The 20,152-nt window shown below is 39.1% G+C and overlaps 1 protein-coding gene across 6 annotated transcripts in view; it reads right to left on the bottom strand.

Annotated features, from left to right (window-relative positions):
• L3MBTL3 (l(3)mbt-like 3 (Drosophila)) overlaps positions 1,651 to 20,152 on the bottom strand; it is a 102,459-nt gene continuing 83,957 nt past the window's right edge. For all 6 annotated transcript variants that reach the window (XM_005684735.3, XM_018053199.1, XM_018053198.1 and 3 more), the window contains 4 exons: positions 19,433 to 19,512; positions 7,663 to 7,832; positions 7,386 to 7,448; positions 1,651 to 3,491 (listed from right to left, as the gene is read on the bottom strand). In XM_005684735.3, coding sequence (XP_005684792.1) covers positions 3,348 to 3,491; positions 7,386 to 7,448; positions 7,663 to 7,832; positions 19,433 to 19,512 — 457 coding nt within the window. In that variant the 3' untranslated portion in view covers positions 1,651 to 3,347. The remainder of the gene's footprint in view (positions 3,492 to 7,385; positions 7,449 to 7,662; positions 7,833 to 19,432; positions 19,513 to 20,152) is intronic.

Raw genomic sequence — 20,152 nt, 5'->3', positions numbered from 1 at the left:
CTCTCCCTTCACCTTTCTCCTTTGGTAACCATAAATTTTCTTTCTATGAGTCTTTGTTTTGTAAATATGTTTCATTTGTATTACCTTTTTGTAAATTACTTAATTGGAGGCTAATTACTTTACAATATTGTAGTGGTTTTTGCCATACATTCACATGAATCAGCCATGGGCATACATGTGTTCCCTATCCTGAACCCCCTCCCACCTCCCTCCCCATCCCATCCCTCTGGGTCATCCCAGTGCATAAGCCCTGAGCACCCTGTCTCATGCATCAAACCTGGACTGGCAATCTGTTTCATATATGGTAATATACATGTTTCAATGCTATTCTCTCAAATCATCCCACTCTCACCTTCTCCCACAGAGTCCAAAAGTCTATTCTTTATATCTGTGTCTCTTTTGCTGTCTCGCACATAGCGTCATCATTACCATCTTTCTAAATTCCATATATATGCGTTAATATACTGTATTGGTGTTTTTCTTTCTGATATTTACTTCACTCTGTATTATAGGCTCCAGTTTCATCGACCTCATTAGAACTGATTCAAATGTATTCTTTTTAATGGCTGAGTAATACTCCATTGTGTATATGTACCACAGCTTTCTTATCCATTCATCTGCTGATGGACATCTAGGTTGCTTCCATGTCCTAGCTATTATAAACAGTGCTGTGATGAACATTGGGGTACACGTGTCTCTTTCAATTCTGTGTAATACCTTTTTTTAAAGAGTTAGCCTTGAATGAAAGCCTCTCTTTGCTCCTTTGGGCTGAGGGTGGAGAGAGAGAGGTGGAGCTAGCTGCAGGTAAACTGCAGTGAAGTTTGGCTTTGAACATGATAGACATGAGCTGACCATGAGGGCAGAGTCCCGTAAAATTCATGCTTTCAGCGGTGTATCTATTTCCAATGTCCAGCATGGCCATGCCACTTGGCAAATATTCAATATTGCTTGACCAACCTAACCCTATTTTCTTTGGAGGTTGAATCCACTGAACCCAAAAGTTGCAGAACGGCAGCCTGGGATAATATGTTAACCTCCAGGCAGGACTCCTTTGGCTCAGAGAGTATTTGTAAGTTTTTTAAAATGCCTTTTGATTGGAAGGTCCTGTCAAGTTCCACATTTCTCATCTCTCCCTTTTGTCTTACCTCAAACCTGCTTCTCTCACTTCAGGGACCTCCCTGTCACCATGGGCTCCCTATTTCCTCTGTTAAAACTCAGTCCATTCTTAGAGCATATCCCAGGGAGGGAATGGTGAAAGCTTTCCACTTCTTTTGGTAGACTGTTCCACCCTAACAGGGAGGAGTAATATCTTGCCTCAAACACAAACAACATGCTTCTCAGAATGAGTGGACGTTTTCAGTAAGATTTAAAGGTTCTTTTTTTCTTTTCTTTTCTTTTTTTTTTTTTTTAACAACACATGCTTTAAAAAAGAAGTCTTCAATGTGTGTGAACCCTACTCGACCTAACAATAACATTTAAAAAATTTTTTCTTCCTTTTTGTCACTCTTCACATCATCTGGGACATAGCTTGACAAACTGCCGTGAACCCTACAGCTCCATCACACAGCTATCTAATGCCATATGTTTGATATTACTCCTGCTCTCATTCACCCCTTCTATTTTTAAGAATCATACATATGTAAAAAAGGCATCTGCAATTAAGATTTTATTTTATTCATGTCAGGTATAACAAGTGCAACTTGAATGTACAAACTCTGAACAGAACATAAAGAAAATAAAAACTAACAACGAAAAACTTTTTTTAAGCAGACTCATGCAAAGAAATGAAGCGGCCATGGCAGATGTCATGGGCCCTGTTTTACCTTGAATTACAACAAAAGCAAAGGACCACTACAGACTTCCAACAGGGTGAGTGGGGCAGGGCAGATATCAAGGGAATCCTACATGAGAAAAAATGAGAGCAACTACAGAGAAAGGTGAAACTTTCCCCAGAATTCAGACAACATGCTACAAACTTACTTTCTACTTTTAAAATAGTCCTTGGATAAATATCCAATCCTGGAAATAGAAGTTACATACATAGGCTGATAAAATAATTTACCTTTTGCGTTGGAAATGCATTCTTGCAAAAGAAACACTACCAGCTCTCAGTTTATAGGGAATCAAGGGCTTTCAATTAAAGTGCATCTGTACGCTTCTCTACTGAGGCAAACACTTCTATGGAGAAAAGGGTCTCTCCAAAATGGAGCTTTAGGAAGTCACTTCCCTGATCTATGAGCATTTAGAATGTTTGCCTCAACTGGGGTTGCTCCCTCAAATCTTGCCTTTTCAGTAAAATCTATATACTCTCTCTTTAGCCAACACTGAAGAAAACCTTTGGGTTTGGAGGACACTGCAAGGTCTAAGACAGAGCTCTTTTGGGATTAGTGTTTACATCGACAGAACGATCCCTTCACCTCTGCAAAGGACCACAGTTATTTCAATGACAATTAGAGAAAAGCTCAATATAATCTCATAAATAGTTCAAGATCATACAAACAGCACCCCCTTCAAATATAACTGTATATTCCTTTGATATCACTGGAATCCTGTAAACACACAGGGCACCACAATGTATGAGACTGATGCCATTCAAATACATCACCTTATTTATGTTTATATATTTTATTTTTTAATTCCATTATTTATATACATGTTTTTGGTAATTATAGTCAAGATGCTGGTGAAAGTAATTTGTTTAACATTTCATAATTGCGTGCAAAAGTAAAAACACTGATTTAAAGGAAGGTAATTTTTACAACTATTCAGCCTCAATGAATCAGGACAAGCAGTTAGGCAATATCATGACTTGCAAAGTTATACTTAGCATAATGTTGCAATTCAAAATATGGCACAGAATTAACAATACAGATAACAGTCCCACTGGCTAAACTTAGCCAGGTTTTGACTAATTTGGTTTAAGTTGAAGTTTGATTATATAAAAAAGGTTCCTGAAAGTATTGAAAAAGAAACAGTGTACATGAAAGAGAATTCAACAATGTTTACAAAATGCCAAAAGTTCTTACTCTGCCCCCCCACTTTTTCCATAAATAATTAATGAAGTCCCCCTTCCCCCCACCCCCCCAGCCTCAAAAAGATTTACAAAGATAAATTTAGCTCAGTGAACAGAACCGAAAGATGACTGTTGTTAGACAGTACCTGGTTAAAAGCTCAAGCACTTTTGTAAGAATTCATATATATCGTCTCTTGAGGAATATAAATAATCTGATAGCATCGCTCTTTAGATTTTTGGAGACTTCTCACTTAGAAGTTACAACTGTCTTTGTGCTTTGAGTAAAATATGAGCTTTAAAGCAGAAAGCTGATGGTATTCAAAATTCACCACCTTCAAAGTTCATTGTGAGAGTTCTTCTCTGCGGCTTTGAACATCAAGATAGAATTGAAAATTTTGAGCGCTGGGCCCAACTTAATGCTCATAATTTTCACAATGTCTGTTTGGGTCATAAGCAGAAATGCCTCTCCATCAATTTGCTAAAAGGGGAGGAAAAAAGACAAAAGATTGTGAATTGATTGGACCCAGGGTCGTGGGACATATTCAAGGTTAAATTATCAGCTGTCTTCTACATGCAACACTGGAAAAGCACAGACAGGGAGTTCAGGTGTACAAACATTTCCTGATAAGTAGATCTTTCTTATATGCAATAACACCCCCAAATAGGGACTGTGAGCAAAGTCAAATTTATTCATCTGAAAAAATCAACCCACAGGAAAATGGGTTTCTCACAAGCTGCTTCGATGTGCAGCCATAAGGATAACCTCAGGTGGAAAGAAGTAAATTAAGAAACGACTTTCTAAAAACCGTAATGACTGCGATATATTGCTGGGTTTATTTTTCGCTTATGCTTTCATAATACATACAAACTGGTCTAACTCCAGAGATTAAGTATCTTGCTAAAGGCCCAAAACTCTGAAGGAAAACTTGGAACTTGGGGTTCTTGCCTCCCATTTCATTACTCTTTTCACTGTGCACTCATGGTTCTCTTCCAATGTTTTAACTCCACAAATTACAGCGACCTGCTCTTTGAATGTCCTTCTCAGGGAGTAAAGGGATGAATATATTCATTCAACAAAAATTTATTAAGTACCCATTATATTTTAAATGGGTTTCCCAGGTGGTGCTAGTGGTAAAGAACCTGCCTGCCAATTCAGCAGCCGCAAGAGACCTGGGTTTGACCCCTGGGTTGGGAAGATCCTGGAGGAGGAAATGGCAAACTACTCCAGGATTCTTGCCTCGAGAATCCCCATGGACAGAGGAGCCTGGCGGGCCACAGTCCCTGTGGTCACAAATAGTCGGACACAAGCGAGTACATATTCTAAGTATTATTCTTGGGCCTGGGCATACAGCAGAGACTAAAACAGACAGAAACAAAACTAAGCAAACAAAAACTCCTTGTACAGTTTACATTTTAGGAGTAGGAGGTAGACTATAAGAAAAACCATAACAAGGCAAATTAGAATCACTAATTCTAACAGGTGATTAGTGCCATGAGAAAACTGCTGGTTGAGGATGTAAGTGGGCAGTGGAGTCCGGGGTGGAAGGTGGCAGTCTGAAGGAGGACAGTTAGGATGGGACACTGAGAAGTGGAGTGAGCCATGTGAACACCCAGAGGAAGAGCATGCCAGACAGACAGGAAAGCCGGAGTGTGTCTGGATAATGCTAGGAACGGCAAGGAGGTGTGTGTGTGGAACAGTGTCAGCAGCGGGCAGAGGACAAAGAAGTCAGATGGTGAGAGAAGCGATGGAGTGTCAGACTGTAGCCCTGGTGAGGATCTTGGCTTTTACTCTGATAACTGCCAGCAGGATCTGAACTGAGGAGAGACGTGATCTGACGACGCTCTAGCAGAATCAGCCCAGCTATGCTGGAAATAAATTACAGAAGGGCGAAGTAGAAGCAAGGCTGCTGGCTAGACGTTACTGCTTTAATCCAACTGTCAGATGACAGTGACTCTGCCCATAGAGGTTATGGTGGAGCAAGAGCTGGAATCCTCATGCTTTTAAAATACACCCAATAGGGTTTTTCAACTGATTATATGTGGAGTGTATAAGAGAAACAGAAGTCAAGGATGGTTTCAGATAAGAGCCCACACCTGCACTTTTTTGCCATTCAGAGATGAATTACAAGATTTTACATTTGCTTTCTGGTTTTCGTCTAGGACTCAAACCCCATGCCTGCTGACCTGGTGAGACATTTGAGAGCAAGGATTGTGTCCTATTACTTCTGAATTAACCCTCTCACCAGAGCATCACAGGTAGTAACATACACATGGCAGGCATTTAACAAGAGTTCACAGGATGAATGAAGAGTGAAATGAACATATGACTGACACGTGAACAGAGAACATTCACTGCCTCATTCTTCAAAAGAAGGCTCTGCCTCTGAGGCTGTCGGGTTGGTGCCTGAGGAGTGTCTCCAAAGATATTATGAAGAAAGAAGTTATTCAAAGAAATAACATATCATGTGAAATTGAACCTTAATTTAACTAAATAACAGAGCAATCTATATGGACTGTCTAGACATCAACAGAACCAAAAGTAGTGTTTATAAAATATATGTACTAGAAATTTATTTTTAAAACTGTTGCGTCATTTTCAAAGGTTCTTTCCAAGAAAGAACAATGGCTCCTTGCAGGTATATAAGCCTGCTTAGGGACGGAAAATTGACTGAGAGTAACACAAAGACACTTAGGACTTGGGCCTTAAGAAGCTCAAAATCTGAGTAACTGCAAATTAAAGATCCACTAGAAAGAACATTTCTGAAATAAGAACATAAGTCAGAAAAAGGCTGATGAAAATCAGATCCTTGTGCATTTTCACAGGCATCCACATATAGCATGCTGCTGCTACTGCTAAGTCGCTTCAGTCGTGTCTGACTCTGTGCGACCCCTACACAGCAGCCCACCAGGCTTCCCCATCCCTGGGATTCTCCAGGCAAGAACACTGGAGTGGGCTGCCATTTCCTTCTCCAATGCATGAAAGTGAAAAGTGAAAGTGAAGTCGCTCAGTCGTGTCCGACCCTCAGCGACCCCATGGACTGCAGCCTTCCAGGCTCCTCCGTCCATGGGATTTTCCAGGCAAGAGTACTGGAGTGGGGTGCCATTGCCTTCTCCACCACATACAGCATAAATGATAGCTAATAGTATATTGACACTGGCGACTGGTGGCTGAATTCTTGGCAGTCCCGACACTCTTACTCTGTTGCAATGTTCTTAACAGAAAATGTGCCATTTTGAACAGTGGAGGCTAAACACAGGCACAAACAAGATAACTTATGACTGCAGACAGCAGATGTGGGACAAAGACTTCTGAGATGACCTAGTCCTCACTGTACCTTCTGGGAGCCAAGATCATGCAATAATGGACTGTTCTGCTTGGAGGAGCTGACAGGCAAGTAGCTTATTTTTAAAGTTCTCTAGTGAAAAGAGTCTCTGGCTTCTAGTGTAGTTAGAGGTCGAAATTCTTTTTGTCCTAATGCTCACTAGAGGTGGTATCATTACTAAATCATCCCTTACATTGAAGTTTTGGACAGACAAATGAAAAAAACTAATAAAATAATCTTCCAACGACTGCTGCTACTGCTAAGTCGCTTCAGTTGTGTCCGACTCTGTGCAACCCCATTAGATGGACGCCCACCAGGCTCCCTAGTCCCTGGGATTCTCCAGGCAAGAACACTGGAGTGGGTTGCTACTTCCTTCTCCAATGCATGGAAGTGTAAACTGAAAGTGAAGTCGCTCAGTTGTGTCCAACTCTTAGCAACCCCATGGACGGCAGCCTACCAGGCTCCTCCATCCATGGGATTTTCCAGGCAAGAGTACTGGAGTGGGTTGCCATTTCCTTCTCCACTTCCAACGGCAGATACTAATAAATGTAATGCATGTCAGTTAGTATAAACAACATGAGAAATGTGTAAGATCTAAGGGATTGTTTTAGCAATAATGGTAATATTAATTATAAGCATCAAATGAAGTTAATCTTGGTGTTAAAATGACACTTGAAAATTAAATAATGGGAGCTAGTTTTACTTTATTAAAAATGAAATGTTGCTTATTTCTTGCTTTGGTTTCTTTCTGTGCTATATACTATATAAATGTATGCTAGTAAGTTTTGTGTTTGTTTTTTTAAATAATGAGTTTAGTGCTACTGCTGTGGGGCATCATAAAATGGTACAAACATTTCCTTTACTCCTCATCTTGCATGTTTTTATACAACTGATTAACACTGCTTGTTAGACAGCTCAGTATCACTTTGTCAATTTCAACATAACCCATCTCTTCCCTCCTCTGCCAATTTAGAGTATTTCCCTATTCACTGCATTTCAGTGCTGTGTCCCCCATTAAGAAACATACTGCAATATAGTTGAACACTTACTTCATCTTTAAATACCTTCCCATGTTCTTCACATCCAGGTAAGCTCTGTATGAATTCTGACACCTGTTAAAAAATAAGATCAAAATTCCAGTTCTGAAACAGAAGCCAGAATCTAACTGGTACACGTTCCAAATATCCAACCTATGTTTTCATTGTTTCTCTCAGAATAATTTCTTCTTAGAAAGAAAGACTAAGCCCCATACGCACTCATACTGCCCACTCTTTAAGCCGGTACTCCTACGTCAGATCCCTGGCAGACAAAGAAAGTAAAACCTACCTCATCCGTACTCCATTTGGAAACTTTACTGGCAGGAATGCCAGCCACCGTGGGGAGAAGCTTGCTCTGCTGCTCCCAGCGCAGGGGCAGACATGGAATTGGGGACTTAAAGGACAGAAAGACGGCTGACCGACGCTGCGCCTGCTGTACGCTGCTTTCTTCCCGGGCACCTGGTTGACAGAAACGATGTGAACTCACTCTCTGAAAAGTAGCCAAAAAAAAGAACAAAATCCCCAAAAGCTATATGTCACCCCCAAACCACAAGTGGCAGGGATACCAGGTAAAAGCATTGGTTCAACATTACATTCACTGAGTAATTACACTCTCTTCATTTTTACCGAAGGTCATCATAAGAAACCACCTAAAACTCAACTGACACATTTGTCTTATCGTCAAACATGCACTGTTACGTCATTCAGTGTTGCCTTTTTAATGCTTCAGGGAGGAAATCTGCACCGGAGCTTTAGGGACAAAGAAAATAACTCTCAGCCTAGGAAACTATAGCTGGTTCTCTTTTGCCTCTGGACGTCCTGGAAGAGGAAAGTATGCTCAAGTCCATCTACTGAGATTACCCTGTAGATACCATACCCGTTCTCTCCTTTTATCTCATCTCTGCGTTGTTCTTCCAATTTCTATTTACCAATTACACTGACTTCTTAAATAGCCACCTTATCTTTTTTGAAAATGGATATGAAATTATTGCAATAAAAATAAAAGAGCAGAAATGCAAATGCCTTTATCCAAACGTGGTTTTCTCCTATTCTAAAACAGCCTTTTTAATAAATGATTATTTGTCCTTGGGACTCTTGACAGAATTTGTTAATCATTATCTCCTAAGATCCTTCAGAAAAGACATCTTTCCTGAAAACTACTTAACTCAAAGCCCTTCAGAAAAAAGGCACCTCCCTCACACTTAATTCTCCCCCTACCCACCAGCTCAGCTAGAAACAGATGTGGCAGCACATAGAATCCCCTGCAATCATAGCCCATGCCACAAAGAAACCACTGTCCTAGCTTCTAACACCACTGCTTTTTGCCCTGTTCTGAACTGCAGTTTGATGAAAATTCCATTTGGTAGCTGGCTTTTTTCTCTCAACAGTTTGTGCAGTTCATCCACGTTGCTGTACGTAGTTGTAGCTGACCTGCTCTTTGCTGTATGGGTTTTCATTGTTATGACTATTTCACAATTAATTTGGAACTGATGAACATTTGAGGTGTCTCTAAGTTTTGGCTATGACCAACAGTGCTGCTGTGAACACCCTTGTATGGATCTTTTTTTTGAATATACGTATACCTTTCTGTTGCATATATACTGAAGAGTTGGGCTTTGTGGATATAGCATTTGTATACTTTAAGCCTCAGCAAATTCTGCCAGTTCTCCAAAACAGCTGTACAGTACACACCTGCTGATAGTGTAAAAGTGTTGCACATGCTCCATACTCTCACCAAGATGTGGTACTGTCTTTCTTGTTGTATTCATTTTAGTGAGTGTGTTGTGGTACACTTGTGGTTACAACTGTAACTGTCTGATAACAAAGTTGACAATCTTTTTTGAAGTTATTATAAATGAGTTTATATATTAAAAATTTTTTACCTATACATGTATCCATTCTCCCCCCAACTCCCCTCCCATCCAAGCTGCCCCATAACATTGAGCAGAGTTCCCTGAGCTACACAGTAGGTTCATTGGCTATCCAATTTAAATACAGCAGTGTGTACATGTTGATTCCAAACTCCATAACTATCCTTTCCTTTCTTCCTTTCCCGCTGATTAACATAAGGCTGTTCTCTAAGTCTGTGCGTCTGTTTTATTTTTTAAGTAAGTTCATTTGTATCATTTCTTTTTAGATTGTGCATATAATGGATGTCCTATGGTATTTTTCTGTCCCTGGTTTCCTTCACACAGTATCTCTAGGTCCATCTATTTTGCTATAAATGGCATTATTGTATATGGTAAAGATCATTCTTCCACATAGATTTCTAACTGCCCAACCATGACTGAATGAAAAGAAATCCTCTCCCTGTTGTACTACAGTTCCAACTTTAAAATAAATATAAATATGCTACTAAAGATTTCTGATTCTGATCCACTGGTGTCTTTTTAACAATCCACAGATTTTAATAACCCCCATTTTATAAGTGTACTGATGTCTGTGATCTAGATCTTCTTCAAGATTGCCTTGACTATCCTCACCCCTTTGCATTGCCAATTTTAGGATGGGCTTGTTAAAAAAAAATGGTAGGATTTAGACTAAAATTATCACTGAATATACATCAATTTAGTGAGAGACAACATCTTCACAATATCAAGCCTTCCAACCCAAGAACAAAGTATCTCCCTTCATTTCTCTGGACCTTCTTTAATATCCTTCTTCAATGTTCTATCACTGTCATGTAGAGGTCTTGTATCTCTTTTGTTAAATTTATTCTCATGTATCTGAGGCTTTCTGTTGCTATTATAAGTGGTACAATATAAAATTTTATTTTTATTTGTCTATTTTTTTGTCTACGCTGTGTCTTCTTTGCTGCATGGGCTTGTTCTAGCTGTGGTGTACAGGGCTGTTCTGCAATTGCAGTGTGCTCATGGGATTCTCCAGGCAAGAATACTAGATCGGGTTGCCGTTCCCTTCTTCAGGGGATCTTCCCAACCCAGGCATCGAACCAAGGTCTCTTGCATTGCAGGCAGATTCTTTACCATCTGAGCCACTGAACCTGCCTAGAAATTTTATTTTTATTTATCTTATTATTTTTGGCTACACTGGGTTTTCTTTGCTGCATGGGCTTCTAGTTGCAGTGAGCAGGGCTACTCTGTAGGTGCAGTGTGAAGACTTCATTGCAGTGGCTTCTCTTGTTTCAGATGATGGGCTCTACAGCATGCGAGCTTCAGTAGCTGTGGCTCAGGAGATCCAGAGCACAGGCTCAATAGCTGTGGCAAACAGGCTTAGCTGCTCCACAGCATGTGGGATCTTCCTGGATCAGGGATCAAACCCATGTCTCCTGAATTGGCAGGTGGATTCTTTACCACTGACCCACCAGGGAAGCCTAGTGGTACAGTTTTTTTTCATCCTATTTCCCACTGTTCTACTGTTGATCTTGAATAACTTTTCTCTTAAACTAACCTACTCTAAATTTGAATTGCTCTGAATGTTAGAAAGTCACTACGCTGAATTTGAAAAAAAAAAAAAAATCTGTCTTACTGGAGCTAACATCCACTAGCCCTGGTTCTTCCTGAGTGAGCTCATATAGAAAACTGTTTCTCTGTGAAACATTTCAATTCTTCAAATATTTTATAAAAAACCCTTCATGGTCCCTCTTTCCACATTTCATCCAGCAAATCTCACATAACTGGCTTTAAGGTTTTAGGTCCTCATCCTGTTCTACTGAAAATCTATTATGAGCTAAATCCCTTGAAATGCACAGAAACATGACTCCAGGTTTTTATTTTAACATGTGATATACACTCAAATAAACGTGCACAGACTTTGGCTCAAGTAGCTGGCTCAGTGAGAACAGTAGGGAAGAGTAGGTCTGAATGTGTACAACGTGCTTCAGAGATCAAAGCCTTTAATTCTGGAAGACATTTCTGCCACCATCATTTTATAAGGATCAGATTTCTTATCGCTTTCCTCTCAAACTACTTACCTGCATGAAACATATTACTTTTTAAGGAGTTTTCTGTATTTCTTGACATTTCCCGAGATGAAAATTTACTAAAGGTATATGGTCAAACTTTTTCTCCCCACGCTCTCACCCTAACCCTCCTTCCTTCTGGGGAAGAACACTAATTGAGTAACCAGTCCTCTAGAACACCTCTGACCAAGATAAGACTTTGGGAACAGACATTCTGCAAAGCAGAACAACAAGATAGGTGGAACCTGATTTCTTGATCCTATTGAGCACCATTAAATCCTGGAGCACCTACCTTTGAACTTCCTCCATGTGAGAGAGAAATAAACTGCTGTGTAAGCCATTTGTATGTATTTTGTATCACATACACACATACTCACACACACACCCCTAATCCTAATCACTACTAAGGTTTACTGCAATAGCATTTATAATAGTGAGAGACAGGGAATAACTAGCTTAGATATCCATTAGAGATTGGTTCATTAAATAATGTTGCATCAATCCACAGAGGGAATATTTGATATTGTTTTATAATTAGTATAAATATTTATGTGAAAATGGTTATAATGTTACATAGTTAAAACACTTCAGGCTACAAAATAGCTAGTACAATATTTCATATATTAAAAAAATCCAAAATGCTGCCCAAAATTTAGAAAATGTGTTAGAAGATAAAATCACAGGTAATTTTGATTTTTTGCTATTTGATTTCCTGTATTTTCTAATTATTCTACAATAAATGTTATCTTGACAATAATTATATAAAACCAGAGACTGATATTGAATAAGCTATTTATTATTACTAAAAAATTCATACCAAAAAAAAATGAAAATCTTACTTTCATGACCTGGAAAGCAATTTAATGCATTTTTGGAAATACAGTATTAAAACATCCATTGCTGGGCTTCCTTAATATTAGAAGCAAGAAAATATTAGATGGGAATAGTGTCAGAGAAATAACTTAGTGGATCTTTGTATGGTTTTACCGCTACTTCATCTCTCTAGACAATCAAATGTGGACTATTTTCTTTTGTTGATACTTCATGAATGGATAGTAAAGGCCTGCCTCTATCATTTACAACTACTTACATGGAAATCATTCACAGAGCAATAATTTACTCAGCACTTACAATGCAATTTGGAAGGCTACATTAATACAGCACATCCTTGTAGACTTGCTTGAAATGAAGTTTAATAGATAAATAATGTGGTTATCCAAAGTAGAAATTTGCAAATACAAATGTCTATCAATTCTGGCCGCAAATATAGGTATTAAAATTCTTGATTTGACTTTAGGGTAGGAAAAAGTGAAGTAGAAGATTAACTCTTGTGAGAAGACAGATCTGATAAAGGTGATCCTGAGAGAAATATATCCTCCAATGTTTCACGTAGAATTAAGACCATAAATCTTCAGAATAGAGACCACCATCTAAACCAAACATGAAATCTCCTAGTAGAAAGAGATGTCCTCACTATCTCAGAACCTGAGAACCTGCATCCTACACGACTGTGCCCGTCAGGGGCCCGGAGAACCCCAGCAGAACCACAGGCAGCCCAAGCCCCAAAGAGAAGGAAAAGTACTCTTCACGCTCCCTGCTGCTTTCAGACTCAGATTCCATTCTGCTTCCAATTTCCAAGCCTGAATACTGCTAAATCAGCAAGCCAACCATGACTTGCCACTTGTCTTGACTCATTCTTCTCCCTTTAAGCCAGTGACAGAAGTGAGACCAGAATCTTCAAATGCTTTGTTTCATTTTATTTTCAAAACAGCACTAGGAGGTAGCTATCCTGAAGACAAGAAAAACACACTGTCAGGGCAAAGCCCAAAGCCTCACTGTGAGCTAGTGGAAGCATCAGCAAGTGGCCCTGGATCTTCTGGGTCATGGTCAGGGGGGTGAGTTTAAGAGTCTGATAGAACTGGCTTCCCAGGTGGCACTAGTGGTAAAGAATTTGCCTGTCAATGCAGGAGACATGAGATACAGGTTTGATCCCTGGGTGGGGAAGATCCCCTGGTGGAGGGCATGGCAACCCACTCCAGTATTCTTACCTGGAGAATTCCACGGACAGAGGAGCCTAGCGGGTTACAGTCCATTGGGTCGCAAAGAGTTAGACATGACTGAAGAAACTTAGTATGCACCCAAACCAGGATTTAAATCCCTGTTCTGTCACTAATCAGGTCTAAATTTTGGCTATCAATGCAATTGAATTGTTGCAAGGATTACATGATATTTTTAAAAATGCTTATTCCACTATCTGACATATAGTAAAGGCTCAGCAAAAGGGAGAAATTATCCCTATCTTGAAAGAAAGGCATATAACTGAGAGTATATTGAATATAAAAAGGCAAAAATGAAAAGGAGTCAATGGCCCTTCTAAGTTAATATTCCATGAGTCTATAACAAAATGCTCTTAATGTGAAAGGAAAAAAGCCAGAAGAAATGGGATACATCTGTCAACCACTCTTTTTAATGGAGTTACACACTGGTGACTAAATATAAGAAGGATGAACAATAACAGTGATTGGGTAGAATAAACGGATCACAACATCGAGGAATGTGGATAAACTTAGCTCCAAGATCCTACACTCAAGCATTAAAAATATTTGAGGATCATTTCAAGGTTAACAACCAAAATAAAAACCAACTGCTATGGAAGCAAAAAGCAAGCCTGATTTTTCAAGTAAGAATCTAGCACATTATAAAATATAATTCAACTCTCTCTGCCCATCAGCATCCATGAGAAAGAACGTTTGCAAAAGGGAAAGAAAATTACACCTTTCCCAGGAATACAGAGTTCAAATTTTAAGGTCAATTTATAGGATCCTTTATTAATGGGCCTTCCTACAATGGAGAAAAAGAGTTATTTTATCTTTCAGGTAAAGGAAATAGAAGTCAGCAAATAGAGAAAGAAGAAAAAAGTAATGAATTGTATTTAGTAAAGGTCTCCAAAGGTCAAATTCAGTAACACAGTGGGACTCATCAAAAAGTTGAGAAGGTTCATAATCACACATATTGTATGGAATTAAATTGAAATAACAGAAGAAACAAGGTAGGAAGCTTTTTCTTAGGGGAAGTGTTTTTAAAAATCAATTTGCTCTAAGACTCCAAATGAAAGAGCTCTCATGGGCTTACTGAGTCTTAAATCCTACTGGCTATAAGGAATATAGGGTGGCTTGTTTTCAGTCTTGATGTTGTTTAGTCTCTAAATTGTATCCAACTCTTTGCGACTCCATGGGCTGCAGCATGCCAGGCTTCCCAGTCCTTCACTATCTCTCAGAGTTTGCTCAACTCATGTTATTGAGTCAGTAATGCCATCCAACCATTTCATCCTTTGTCACCCCCTCCTTCTGCCTTCAATCTTTCCCAGCATCAGAGTCTTTCCCAATGAGTCGGCTCATCACATCAGGGGGACAAAATGTTGGAGCTTCATCTTCAGTATCAGTCCTTCCAAAGAATATTCAGAGTTGATTTCCTTTAGGATTGACTGGTTTGATCTCTTTGTTGTCTAAGGGACTCTCAAAAGTCTTCTCCAGCACCACAAGTCGAAAGCATCAATTCTTCGGCCCTCAGCCTTCTTTACGGTCCAACTCTCACATCCATACACGACTACTGGAGAAACCATAGCTGTGACTAGACAGATCTTTTCAGTCTCCTCTATACTAGACAGTGAACAAACCGCAAGAGGATTTCTCTCCTGTCTCCTATGCTACCCCCTAACCAGGCTAGATCTGGGAAGGTCCACCCTGGGGAAGTGCATTGTGAATGAACACTAGGAAGCACATACTAAGCTCAGCATACCTACCTGACCCTCAAGCTCAGGTGTGAAAGAGGAATTCTACCATACCCAATGGGAGCACTGAGAGGTAAGTTTCTTCACAAAAAACGTGGGGAAACTACTCTGCACTCAAAAATGATTTTTAAAAAATCACTATGAGGCCTTTGATAAAAAGTTACACAAAACATCAGGAAAGGAGCATTAAATTATCGACCGAAGAGTTTCATGATTTTTAGTAAGGGACAAGGGAACATGACCCCTACAAGACAAAAACAAGCTATGAAAAGAAAAAAAAACAACAACAAAAACAAGCTAGTGCAGGAAATTAAGGGAAAATAAAACCACTATTAAAATTCATGTTAAAGGCAGTAAATAGCAGACTTGACAGAGCAAGAGTAAGATATTCCAACTTGAGACAAATGTTTAGAATATCAAAAAATGTGTAAGCTGTTGAAATATTATAATGCTTTCATGTTGGACGGTAACAGGCCCCTCCACTCTCAGAAGTCAGGCACTAGAGGGACTTCCCTAAGATGCTGCAACTAAGTATACCACGGAGCCTCCAAACTGCTACAGCGCTGAAGCTGGTGTTTGTTTTAACTGTCCTGTGCAATGTTGGCTGTCAAACCAACTGTTAAATATTTTGAATATCATCCTTTGGATCTAACCCAAGAATAATAGGTATTACCAGTCAAAAAGCAGAGCCATCACTTTGCCAAACAAGGTCCATTATAGTCAAAGCTATGCTTTCTCAGGTAGTCATGTACGGATATGAGAATTGGGCCATAAAGAAGGCCAAGCACCACAGAATTAATGCTTTCAAACGCTGGAAAGACTTTTGAGAGTCCCTCAAACTGCAAGGCAATCAAACCAGTCAATCCTAAAGGAAATCATCCCTGAATATTCATTGGAAGGACTGATGCTAAAGCTGAAGCGCCAATACTTTTGCCACCTGACGCAAAGAGCCGACTCACTGGAAAACACCCTGATGCAGGGAAAGATTGAAGACAAAAGGAGAAGGGGTGGCAAAGCATGAGATGGTTTGAGAGCATCACTGACTCAATGGACATGAATATGAGCAAACTCTGGGAGATAGTGAAGGACAGGGGAGCCTGGCATGCTGCAGTTTGTGAGGTTGCGAAGAGTCTGACATGACTTAGCAACTGAACAGCAACAATACCAAATAATAAAAATGATAATGGAAGGAAGTTTTCTGGATTAAAAAAAAAAAGCAAGCTCATGACATCTCAGGCAAAATAACGAAAGAAGATTGAATTTAGGAGTCAGATTCATTGTTCAAAACCAAAAGATTAGATTTAATTTGGCTGGCCTAACCCCACATATGTGAAAGGATACTCTGTTTTTCATTTCAGTTTGATTTTTCTTATAGGAAAGTCAGAGGCCAAGGGTAGCAGACATGTAGTATGAGCCAAGTGTAGCAGACGCTGCAGTGTGCCACCCAAATCACCCTTCAGAACCGAGACGTTTCATTTTCCTACCTTCGGACTGCTGATGCCTCACAGGTACCTCCCTCTCCAGAAACTGCCCTAAGCCAAAGGGAGGTTCCTTGCTCAAAGGGAGGTTCCTGCCCTTCTCAGCCAATATCCAAGGAGTAGTCAATGCAAAGATACAAAGGTCAGATTCTCCTGCCTAAATCTGGGATAATTCTGAAGATTCATCCAGAATTCCTTATGGGATCAGCTGAGGCTTCTGCTGTAACTGCATCACAACTCAACTTCTCATTCTGCCCACTGCTGCTTCTCTCCCTCTCCCACCGGTACTGTTCCTGAGTACCCACTAACAAAACTCCTGCACACACCACTCTCAATGTCTGCTAACAGAGAGCCCCATCTGAGACATTAGGTCATGGCTCTGTATCTGAGAGGCAGAAGGACAGAAAGAACTAAACATATCCACACACTGACTAGGATCTGAGATATCCCCAACATCACCAAGATACAGGAGCTCTCAAATACCATAAGAGCTCATTTTGTACTGAAGGTTCATGGGGTCCAGGGAAAGACAACCAACAAACTCTTACATGGTAAGGTCAGAAGGTGAAATTCAAATCTTTTCCAAACAGAATGAATCTGGAAAAAATTTCAAAAAAATTAAAATCCAAAGCTAAGAAAGCAGTTAAATAAAAGCTAACAATGATAACATGATTTTACTACAGAAAAAAAATTAATTTTATGAAAGTTTTACATAAAATGTTTCAAAAATCTGGAAATGAAGGGAAATTATCAAACTCATTTTAGGAGGCTAAAACTGGATGAGATATTAATAGGCAAATCTTACTTAGGAACATATGTGCAAAAATTCTCAAAGCAGCTTGTTTTTATGAGGTTCCCTTTCACTAATGAAAAATAAGACAGCATAATATGCATACCAAACTACAGGTTTTGTAGGTGAGAAAAACACTAAAGGGTTATATATGAATCCTAGCAATGTTTGGAAAGAATAATAAAACAGAAAAACTCAGATAATTCAAATCAAGAAAAACAGGATAAAAATACACAAAGTTTGAACAGACAAAACTACCACGAAAAAGAAAGAACACCATGCATAGCGCATTAACAAACCTAAAATTCTCCATTAGATAGACTATTTCAAGGGTAGGGTGGGGGGGAGGATCAAAATCAGCTCAGCAAATCAAGTGAAAAGTGAATTACATCACCAAGTTAGGAAGAAACTGAAAAGGCTGAAAATCACTACTCCCTCAAAAAGTTCAGAGCCCAGAAGATTTTACTATGACTCTGTCTAAACTTCCAGTGATCAGATAATTACACACAATAGACACTTACTTCACAATGCTACCACTCCTGCTATTGCCACTGCTGTTACAGCTAATCCTGCAGCCACTGATGCATTCATTTCTCGTAATAATCCAGTGATGTGAGCACTACTGAGAAGCTGAGACACAGAGATATTAAATGCTTTCCCCGGAGCCAGCCGCACAGCTGGTACTGGTGGAGCTGAGACAAGAATGAAGGCCATGCTCCTAACCACCATTCACTAAGAAAGGATGACACTTTGGATTAAGAACCCAAGTGGCGCTAGTGGTACAGAATTCACCTGCCAATGTAGGAGACATGAATTCGATCCCTAGGTCAGGAAGATCCCCTGGAGTAGGAAATGGCAACTCACTCCAGGCTTCTTGCCCAGAAAATGCCATGGACAGAGAAGCTTGGCAGGCTATAATCCATGGGGTCACAAAGAGTCAGACGCAACTGAGCACAGCAGCACAATACCTTGATGACAAAACCTTCGTAAATTAAGTGTTTTTCTTTTCCTTTCTAAGTGACTGGAAACATTTTAAATAATCAAATACTTGCATAGCACTTATTATGTACCAGGAGCTGTTCTAAGCAACTTACAAATGTTACTGTACTCAATCCCCATAGCAACTGTGGGAGGGAGTACCTCCATCAGCCTTTTGGGCAGATAAGGAAACAAGCCCTGAAAAGTATTCAGTGAAATGTTTAAGATTACAGAGTGAATAGGTGGGAGATCACAGATGAAACCCTCACCATCTGTAGGGGTTTGTATATGGTGTAAGATTAGACACTATAAAATATGCTGAGGACAGCAGAGAATACAGCTTTTAAATTAACCATAAATTGCTGCTTTATGAAAATCAGATATGGAAATCAAAGCATCACTTACAGAATAGGTCATTACAGGCATACAGTCCTTAGGTGTCATTCTATAATCTTACAAATAATCTAAACCCAGGAAAGTACATGACAAGCAAAGTCCCCAGAGGCAATCATTAAAATCATAATCCAGCCAACATTTTCTTATAAAAATAAATAGTGATTATAAAGCCATGTGTAAATTATAAATACAGGTTATACTATGAACAACAGTCATTACAACTTCATTGCTCAGTTAAACTACTGTAATATCTATTCACCAAAGATAGAAGACAAGTTACTTTCTCCAGTACAACTTAAAACATTTGCTCAAGTGATTTTCTTTTCATTTTGTGGTATTAGATTAAGACCATATTACTTCTATTTTGTATGTCAACATGTTCTGAGATGAGTCTGAAACATATGAAGCAAATGACATCAACAATGTTAAAAAATACACTACATGGAGCAAATAGAAGGCCTTATTCAAACTCTATACACAATATTCTAAACATATGTGAAACAGACTATAAATACAGGTCACAGATGGATCCATATCATTATGAATTGTATACCAAAATTATCCTGAACAATAAATTTTTATTGCTTGCAGTAACAGAACCAACCAAATGAAGTTTGTCTTTAATATAAAAGGGACTGCTACACTCCAATTTTGATTGTTGACTATTAATCATAATACCTATCAATAATATGAGAATATGATGGGTACCTCTGGCTTCATGTGGTGTCCTCAGCTCACTTTCTGTTCTCTCTTCAAAGTCTTCTTTGACATCCTCAGCCCGCTGGTCTCTGAGAAAAATAGAAATATTTAAAGAGATGATTCAACACTGTACCTCGGAAACTGTTATTTAAAATTTAAAAACCAATGATATCATTACAATGTTAGAAAGGATTTTTAGTTTTATTAAGAAGCAATTAATACTAAGAACACCTATAAATGTTCATTTCCTTCATTATCCATTTTCATTCACTGTTCAGAGAGCTAAGAATGTTTTATTAAGGTTAACTATTCTGAAAAATGTGGCTACTGAATAGTTCAGCTTCAAATTGGGACACATGTTCATGAGGAATATTACTTGCACTGTTTGCTAAGACTACAATTTTAAGGAAAAAGAGGGTTTTAAAGTCCACATCATTTAATCAAGTCACCATATACTACTCTGCTCTGGGATTTGAGATTGAGATTGTTCAGGAGAATCAAACTCAATTCTAGGAAGCTTTTCCTGGCTTAATTAGGTTAAATTCATGGGCTGAACTGACTCCATCTCTTTCTGACCAGGAATGACCTAACGCTAATCGATCCATGCCATGAATGCTCTAAAATGGAATGGACCCATTACAATCCTAATTCAGAGCTTTACCCTGAAGTCAGGGACAAAAATGGCTTTAAAGGAAACCAGGCCCAGGCTATGTATATTCTCTTTAAAAC

This window comes from Capra hircus, chromosome 9, assembly GCF_001704415.2.
Source record: "Capra hircus breed San Clemente chromosome 9, ASM170441v1, whole genome shotgun sequence".
Classification (NCBI taxonomy): domain Eukaryota; kingdom Metazoa; phylum Chordata; class Mammalia; order Artiodactyla; family Bovidae; genus Capra; species Capra hircus.
This window is presented reverse-complemented; position numbering and strand designations above follow the sequence as displayed.